General features: G+C 43.5%; 1 protein-coding gene across 1 annotated transcript in view; it reads right to left on the bottom strand.

The window, feature by feature from the left end:
• The window catches only part of Grhl2 (grainyhead like transcription factor 2), a 132,983-nt gene that overhangs the window by 88,260 nt on the left and 35,146 nt on the right, over positions 1 to 9,577 (bottom strand). Inside the window, exons 2-3 of the mRNA XM_028767380.1 lie at positions 6,555 to 6,750; positions 3,181 to 3,248 (exon numbers count right to left, since the gene is read on the bottom strand). Of these exons, the coding sequence (XP_028623213.1) occupies positions 3,181 to 3,248; positions 6,555 to 6,750 (264 nt within the window). The remainder of the gene's footprint in view (positions 1 to 3,180; positions 3,249 to 6,554; positions 6,751 to 9,577) is intronic.

Here is a 9,577-nt window from a genome sequence, read left to right as displayed (position 1 = left end):
CAAACCAAACCAAACCAAACCAAACCAAACCAAACCAAACCAAACCAAACAAAACAAAACAAAACAAAAAAAAAAGAAAGAAAAAAAAGAAATTCAAGTGAGTAGACGGAATAATTTGACAGTGGGATTCTTGTTTGCATTTTGTTGTGGACTTTGGGGTTTTTTGTTTGCCTGTTCGTTTATTTTGTTTTTGCTTTGCTTTGTTATTTGAGAATAGGGATTCTCTATATAACAGTCCTGACTGGTCTGGAACTTGCTCTGTAGACCAGGCTGGCCTTGAACTCACAGAGGTCAGCTTGCCTCTGCCCTTCGAGTGCTGGGATTACAGGTGTGACAGCGGGATTGTGAAGGTGGCTGAAAGGAACATAGTAGAGATCAAGGAAAATGCAAAAGCTTATCACCCCAAATGTTCCATGGGACAGAGGTCCAGAGCACTGTTCTCTGCTCTCCAGTGTCTGGACAGAAAGTCTTAAAAGGAGAAAAAGATCACTGTGGCAGCTCATGCTTGCAATCAGAGAAATTGGGAAATTATGGGAGGATTACTCATGTTTGAGGCCAGCCCGGGATACTTACTGAATTCCAGGCTAACCCCAGGCTATGGAGTGAAACCTTGTCTCAACCAAAGAGAGGGAAGATAGGCATGATAATTTGAAAAGTGGGTAGGAAAAATGTTTTTCACTATTCTGTGACACAGAATAAGAAATTATCATTATAATATTTTCATCAACTGAGAACTAACAGATTATGGATGTTTCAACACTTAATTATTTTAGGGTTTACAGAAATATTTAAGTGGGCTTAAACAGAATGAGCTCATTGACCACTTCTGTGGTACAGAGAAAGAAAATGGTTTAGAAAGTTAAGTTTTGGCAGGATACAATGAAATACTTCCATTTATATTGAAGAATTTGGGTAGGAGTAAAGAGGAATTGTGAGGTGAGAGAGAGAGAGAGAGAGAGAGAGAGAGAGAGAGAGAGAGAGAGAATACACATATATATAATGATCTTAATCGTAACCCTCAGTTAAGGTGGGGAAGGAAGAGCATCTGTGAATGGCTCTCAGTAGAGAAGAGGAAGTACACGCTTTTTATTGATCCTCATCTGTGTTGTGAACCTGAGTTACTTTATGTAGCATGTGCTATTTGGGGTCAATTGGCATATTTCATTGCAAGAAACAAATGTTTGAATAAAATTGGTTTTCTCAAGAATCAAAGCTCTCCCAGTTTCATTCGATAAAGAAAGAAATCCAATAGTCTCTGCACTTACTACCAAGCAAGAGTTGTGAATTTTGCTTTGATTTTCCATCTAGAACTGCAAAGTGACGCTTTACAAAAAATGGGTCTACATAAAGAAAGATACCTTGGCCATCTGAGGCTTGCAAACCTGCAGCGATGTCTCTGAAAGCTAACTTCCCAAGGAGTGAAATCTATCATCTACACACACCGTGGCTTTAAGCAATGAGCTGTTCTCATAATCAAATAACAGTGGCTCACACGGAAGCCACAGTGAGGAGTTAGCCATTATGTTTTATGTGAATCCAACCAGCAAAAGGATGCCAAAATTCAGACCACCCGTTTGCATCTTCATAAAGCCCCTGTTCTGAATACTTTATGGAATGTTAATAGATGCTCCCTCAAAAAAGGAGTCCATTATAAATCAGTGTTAAAAAACAAACAGGAAAAAAAAAAAAACATGTTGCCATAACAGGACCACCTTAGTGGATCCAAACAAGATTAACATAGTAAAAGCCCTTGGGCATTCCTTCCTCTCTCTGCTTACAACTCAGGACTTCCCTAACCCATCTCATCCGTGACCACCAATATCCTATCCGCGGATAACATCCTGCAGGCTGGCTGTAATTGGGTTCTTCCACACTGACTGCTAAACACAGCAATCACCCACTAGCTACCCAGTGCTCCTTGCAGACAGTATTACTGACTTTGCCAAAACATTCAAACTCCTCTTTCATCTATTTCAGGCCAGATTTATTCATTCTCTACTTAATATAAAAACATGAATTCTAAGTAAAACGTACAAGCCAAAATATCTTTCAGCGTTCTTATTATCAAATAAAAAAAGCAAACCTCAGAGCTGTATAAATCTAGTCAAATTATTAGTATAAAATATTCATAGATTCATGAATCATACTATATGGTAAACTACACTTCTAGAATAGTATCAACTTCAGGACTTGATACCACAATTTCAAAACTACAACTCCCCAAATGGATGATGAGAACAAAGTGTAAATCTCCAGCAGGAACCCCAGTCCACCCCACTGCAGGAGCTGAGACTCGATGGGTGATTTGTGGGGTGATTTATGGGGCAATAGCCGAGCAAAGCATTTTAGTCCCTTCTGGTCCTCTCCTTCTTTCCATGATCCTATCCAGAAGAGAAGGGACACTCCAGTCACTCCTGACCACAGAGCAAGCATGAAAGCCTGCTGAGACAGGATGGAGGAACAACCTGAGTCACAACTGAAAGGTGACAAGCTACATGTTCCAACAGCTTCATGAGAAAAAAGCAGTGATCACCTCTCTCCCCTTTCAGTCTCAGTTCATCTGGGCTTCCTGCCACCCATCCTGTCAGGCAGGATGATATATGGTCTTCTAACATCTTGATGGTGCTAACAGCTCCCCAGTCTCAACCAGCTGCCCCCCTGGATTCCGAGCAATCCTTCCCTTCAGGGCCAGACTCTAGGAGAGTGTGGGGCTGGGCAGAAAGGTGCATTCAGCAGCAGGTTCTTACTGGCAAGCTGCTGAGTTTTAACTCCCTCATCAGCTCTTCATCTGAGGGAACTTACTAAAGACCCTCTGGATGCACGGGCAAAAATATGCCATTTGCTTTTCCTAGCAAGAGAACAAGTTTTAGTCTAAGCTACTAAAAACTGTAGTTAGAAGTGTTATGAATCACCATGTGGGCACTGGGAATCAAACCTAGGTTCTGAGCAAAAGCAACTAAACCAGTAAGCCACTCTTCAGGGCCATGTTGGGAGTGGACAGTTTGAGACAAGGTCTCTCTAAGTAGCCCCAGCTGCTTAGAATTCAATATGTAGATCAGGTTGACCTGAAATCCAGCGACCCAACTGCCTCTGCTTCCAAACCTGGGTTTTTTTTTTTTTTTCAAAAACAATCGAAAAAGAGTTTTTCTAGGAGGCAAACAGACCCCCCTAGCATCATACCTTTTATCCTGGTCTTCTTGGCTGTCACTAGCTTTGCTCACAGACAGAAGTCTCTTGTCTCGAGGAACCTGAAAACCAGCAGTAAACCATCAGACAGCCTTATTGACCATGTGCAGATGGAGACACCAACACAGGCAAAGACACTACTGGGAGTGTTCTTTTTGAAAGTGAAGGTTATTGTCAGAAAATGGTTAAGAGGAACCAGAGACAAAGTGGTGACCAATGTAGGTTCATGATCACCATGCTGCTGCTGACCCAGGAGACTCTGCTGTGTGCTCCCAGCCTTAGGGAATGGGTGAGGGAAAGAGCCATATTGGGGTGAAGATGGGCTTGAAAGAGCAACCCACTGAGAACATGGAGAAAGCTTCCTTTCTGGAGCTGGGCGCCAGGCTGATGAGGGGTTGGGCAAGACACTGGGCAGGGCCTGACACTTCAGCCTGTGATACCCAGCATCTAATAGGAGCATTCCCTAACCACTCCAGTCTTTCTGATGCACTCATCCCTAACCATGATGACAGCAGGCCAGCTGACACATTATACTGAAAAGTCCTCCAGGGAGAGGGGAGGCTCCACTACCTCCAGATGTATAGATAAATGGTATGGATCTGGTTGATATGTAGAGGGTTTTTTGCATTTGCATTTCCTTTTGGACTTGTTTGCTTGTTTACTTCTGGCTAACCTTGAAGAGTGTCTTCTGAACCAATACTCTTATTGTTTTGAGATAAAGACACATTTGTGGCAAACTTCATTCTACTAAATCCCTCAAGGAAGTCCTATGGCTCCCATTCAGCCAAATGCATATAAAACCCAAGACGCCTAACAGAAGTAAGCAGCAAAGGAGAGGACACAGTTGGAACCCTAGAGTCTGACCACCCAGGCTCAAGTCCAAGCTGAAATATGGGTAGTTGCTTACAAAAAGCTCTGCCAGCTTTGTTTATGTCTCAAAAAGGACTCTCTGAAGAGCCCCATAAAGTCCCTGGTGGACAAAAATAACCATTTCACATATACTATGGTAATTTGACAGCAAATGTCGGAATAATTTAACTTCCAAAGTTCATAGTTTGAACTACAAAAAACTACAAAAAAAGAGAATTACCGTATTTCATCAACTTTGAGAAAAGATATCCATCCTCACAGGACAGTTAATTCTTAGAGACCTGAAAGAGGCCTCAGCGTGATCATTAGAACACACTATTCAAATGAAATAAGGCCAGTTCCAGCCAGGCTTGGTGGCAAACATCTCTAATCCCAGCACTTGGGAGGCAGAGGGCAGGAGGATATCTGATTTTTGAAGCCAGAGCTATGTAGAAGGACCCTGCCTCAAAACAAATCAAAACAAAAACAACAACAAAACAAACAAAAAGACTAGTTATTTTCTTAGGTACTAAAATGTTTCAAACAAAAAGACAGCAAATCTTGCATGCAATGTAAGGAACCCTAAGATTTAGGAGACAGTTATTTAACAGGAGAAAGAAACCAGATGTGGATAATCAGTCAGTATTGTGTAAACTCTCTACCTTGCATCTCTAAATATTACAGCCCAAGGGCCGGCCAGCCTGGTATATGTAGCAAAATAGGACAAACACGAGACCCCCCACCCCAACACACACACACACACACACACGCACGCATAAAGTAAATTTACTAACAAAAAAATTAAGAATAATATATTTCTTCTAAATATATCGATATATTCCTTTAAAGTCTTTTGAAACTATTGTCATATTGTTCATAAAAGTCAGAAAAAAATTGTCATTACCTGAATATTTAAGACAGGAACATTTTAACGATGAGTCAATAGATTTTTTTAATTGCTAAAACTGTCAAATTTCAACTACTTTTCTGTGATTAAACAACAACAACAAAGGACAAAAAAAAAATAGTTTTTCCATTTCTCTCTGACCTACAAACAAGAGGCCTGGCGGTGCCGGGAATGGGAGTATGGGAATAAAGCATTCTGATTGGTGGCGCCAGGAATGGGCGAGGCCAGAAATGAAGCATTCTGATTGGTAGTGCCAGGGATGGGCGAGGCCAGAAAAATGAAGCATTCTGATTGGTGGCGCTGGGAATGGGCGAGGACGGGAAATGAAGCATTCTCATTTAATGAGTTCTCTGTTTTTACTATTCTCTATAAACTTCAACAAGTTTTCATTTCGGATTTCAAAGCTATTCTTGTAATTTTCTTTTCTTCCTTTTTTTTCCTCCTTCAAGGCAGGATTTCTTCATGTAGCGCCTCCCCATCCCCCCTTCCTGGAATTCCCTATGTAAACCAGGCTGACCTTGAACTCAGAGATCCATCTGCCTTTTTCTCTAAATGCTGAGATTAAAGGTGTGACCACCCTGTCTGTCTGTATTTGACAACACATCCTCTCCAGTTAAGGAGGGGAAAACAACCTAGACCACCAGCAAAGGAACCAGTGAAATAATCTAGCACTTTCTAACAGGGAATAATGTATTTATCTGAGGTAATAAGACCTTGTTCCCTGTCTTAGGTGAGACAATAGGAAACAGACCCAGGGTCAAATTGTTCTCACAAGTTTCATCCAAACCTGATTTCCCCACAATGGAAGGGGAAGGGGGGTGGGGGGTTCTGCTCTTGGGTATCTATAGCGAAGTGGCCAGTGCAGCTCCTTAAGTGCCGTTGACTTTTTACACTTCCAACAGTTCCCAGAGGGCAGGTCAGAATTCTTAACACTTAGAATCCACTATTGTTTCTTGTTTAATTTCCTGAGATACACTTTAAAAAACTACTGTGTGGCCAGTATTTCTTCTCATGTTATATGGACCTTTAAGAACTTTTTTTTCCAAAATAAAAACAAATGGAGGCAGTCAGGGCTGGATTTTCTGAAAGCCCATCACCAACACACTCAAGGGGATGAGCCCCAGAAAGCAGAGAGAGAGGCACCAGGATGGTTCTTACTGAACTGAAAAATCTAGAGGCCAGTAAAGGTTGGCAGCTGAACTGACGGATCGTGGCAGTGCTGCACGAAGCGAGCTCCTAACCACCAAGTAAAATGACAGAAGGGAGGTACGTAAGACTCCAGCTCATGGGGGTCTGCCAGCCAGGCTGTCCTCTTCTGGCTTCTACACACAGACACATACACAGACAGACAGACAGACAGACAGACAGCAGACAGACACTCACATGCGGGTGCACACACACACACACACGCACGCACGCACGCACGTACGCACGCGAAAGAGAATCCCCTGATTACAACTTCTCTGTGGACATGAAGTTGGGATTCATAAGGGAGGAGGGGGACCAAAAATGACCACCTAAGGCCACTAACCTAGAACAAAGACTGTTCTGTGTTGCCGAAGCAGCGGTGCGGCCTGGAGGCAGGGAGGAAGGGCTGGCCCTCCGGACCCACCTTGTAGTAGTCGTAGAGAAGGCCCAGGGCGGCGGCGCTGTCCTCGTCCCCATTGATGCTCATCATCGCCTTGGTGGCCGCGGTCAGGGGGTTCTCCAGATACGACTTCCAAGCCTCATCCTCACTCGTGTAGGCTCTTCGGGTGTTGAACGGAGGGTCACTGGGCATGGGCACTAAGGCCACTAGTCTTTTATTACTGTAGAAAACAAGACAAAGGTAAGGCTCGTTGTCGGGGAACTTTGCGTGTTTTTCCGCTGATGCTGCACACGTCACGTGGTTACCCTGATTCGTATTTGCCCAGCGGAAGGCATGTTAAGGCCGAAATGACCACCACACTCACTTTTAAAGCCTCAGCTTACACCTTCACTGTGCATGAAGCGTAGGAATGGCTTTTTAAAGGGAGCTTGGACTTGAAGCCATGCTCAGTGGTTAAGAGTGCTTACTGCACTTCCGGAAGACCAGGTTCAGTTCCCAGCCCTCACGGCAGAGAGCTTACAACTGTCTGTAACTACAGTTCTAGATCAATCAGTAACTCTCTAGACACTCCACTCACGTGGTACACACACACACACACACACACACAAAATATTTTTCAAGGGTAGTATATGTCTTAGGATTTCTATTGTTGTAACGAAACATCATGACCAAAAAGCAGGTTGCGCAGCAAAGGGTTTATTCAGCTTACACTTCCACAATTTTGTTCATCAAGGAAGGAAGTCAGGGCAGGAACTCAAGCAGGGCAGGAACCCGGAGGCAGGAGCTGATGCAGAGGCCAGGGAAGGTGTTGTTTGCCTGCTCCCTTATAAAACCCAGGACCTCAGCCCAGGGATGGCACCACCCACAAAGGGTTGAGCCCTCCCCACATTGATCACTAACTGAAAACCCACCTTACAGCTGGATCTCATGGAGGCATTTCCTCAAGGGAGGCTCCTGTGACGACTCCAGCTTGTGTCAAGTTGACACACAAAACCAACTAGTACAATATGTCTACATAGTTCATACTGGCCTCCTCCAAACTCAGTTCTCCGCATCTAATCATTCTGGGTAATTTAATTATTCTTCATTAATGAGCAGTAGAATAGAACCCTATGAGGGAATAATTTTCCTTTAACTAAATCCTAATTTAAAACATTAATCACATATAGGTAATAGGTTAATGATTCAAATTGTTTTATTAAGTTTAATCTTGCCTAGAATTCTCAGCAAATTATAGACCCATATAAATCTCCTAATTAGAATAGCAACATAAGCTACTTGGCAAACAAAACCTGTTATATACAGATAAGACTGTGTAACAGAACTACGGCCGTGCAGTGATAGAATGGACTTTACTGACGAGTCCCATGTCACTGGAGGAGTCTCCTATTCTGAGATAATAGGGACGTGTCATGATAGGAAGCCCAATGAGGAGACTGTTGGCCTACAGGAAGAATTTCCCTAAGAGACAGGTGTGTGAGAATCAATTCTAACTAGGTCAACCTTGTGTAAAGCAGCAATGTCTTAAGATCAATGTGACAGCAGTGACTCATATACCCAAAGACTACAGTCAAGGAACTGAGTCTGGAGAAACTCTGAGGCTCATTTCTGAGCCCTTTTTTCTTATTCACTGAAAGGGAACAAAAGCCGAACGATACTCTGTAGTCAAGTAACAACTCCTAACACACCATCACCAGACACACGGTCACATGACATCTAGGTAGCAGTGCCAACTCTGTTGCAAATAGCGTGGTTTCAAAGTGTCTCATTTGGAATGAGGCAAATGCCTACTGACACAGCTCTGGAGGGCGACTGTTTGTTCAGTAGCTCATGATGAAGGAAAACTGAAAGGACACCAGCATTCTTAGGTAGGGACAGCAACGCCCACCAGCCCACCTCACAATGTCACAGAAGTAATGGTTAACTGGGTCCTGGGGAAGACGCAGGGCTCTGAGCATAAGTGGTACTGCCACCACCATGCTCTGGTGTTCCTATCCAGTTTCTGTGCCTTGAAGGCCTTGTTAGAGTTGATTATAATGCATTAATGGTAAAATAAAATCATAAATTAAAGAGAAATAAGAATTATTCATCTAATCTGGGCATGGTGGCACACACCTTCAATCCCAGCATTCGGGAGACAGAGGCAGGTGGGTTTCTTTAAGTTGGAGGACTACCTGGTCTACAAAGGGAATCCAGGACAGCCAGAGCTCTGTTACACAGATAAATCCTGTCTCAAAAAACAAACCAAGATTTGCTCGCCCAGTGCTAGTCCACAAGCATTTGTTGAGTGCACTGTAGGTAGTACTGCTGTTGAACACGGAGGGTGAGGGGATCACCCTGTCACCCACAGTGCCTAGCAGAAACTCATGATGGTCCTTGAGGAGGGAAGGAGAGGGGAAAAGAGTTTTTAAAATTAATACATTTCACCGTTCAGAATTAAAGTTTTATATAAGAAGTATGTTTTGGAAAGACGCTTGAGAGAAAAAAACAAACAAACAAACAAACAAAAAACTGCCTTCCTAAAAGGAGCATGGCGTTTCCACTCTGGAAAATGACTGACAGAGTAAGTTACACATGCAGGCTGGAAGTCTGTAGACAGAAGTGAGGCCTGACAGAGAACTGGATCCCGGGCTGGGACAGTGCTGGCCTCTCCCAGCACAGTTGTCTAATGGGGCTGCCCTCACCCATATTTCACTGAGAACATGAACCAGGAAACGGGAAGTCCAGTCATTCGTGGAGAGCTGGGCATCACACATGCTTTCCCAGAAACGGCGTGGCAGTAAAGAGTCTCGTAGTGTAGAAGCGCCAGGACTTAGACAAGGTCTCCAACATTAAAAATCGGAAGCAAAGTTCTGGCTACGTGTCGCTTTGGTGTCATCATAAGATTTAACTCTGAAGCTAAGCCACCGAATCCTAGAAAGCTGTATTTGAAGTGGCCTTGAAAGGCCTTGCCATTGAAAGGGATGAAGATGGTTTTCTCTGTCACTCCTGAGGAAGAGGATGCAGGCTAGAGACTGGCTCATTTCTAACATTTAGCAGGAAATGGT

Source organism: Grammomys surdaster, unplaced genomic scaffold (genome assembly GCF_004785775.1).
Source record: "Grammomys surdaster isolate TR1022 unplaced genomic scaffold, NIH_TR_1.0 63, whole genome shotgun sequence".
NCBI lineage: Eukaryota > Metazoa > Chordata > Mammalia > Rodentia > Muridae > Grammomys > Grammomys surdaster.
This window is presented reverse-complemented; position numbering and strand designations above follow the sequence as displayed.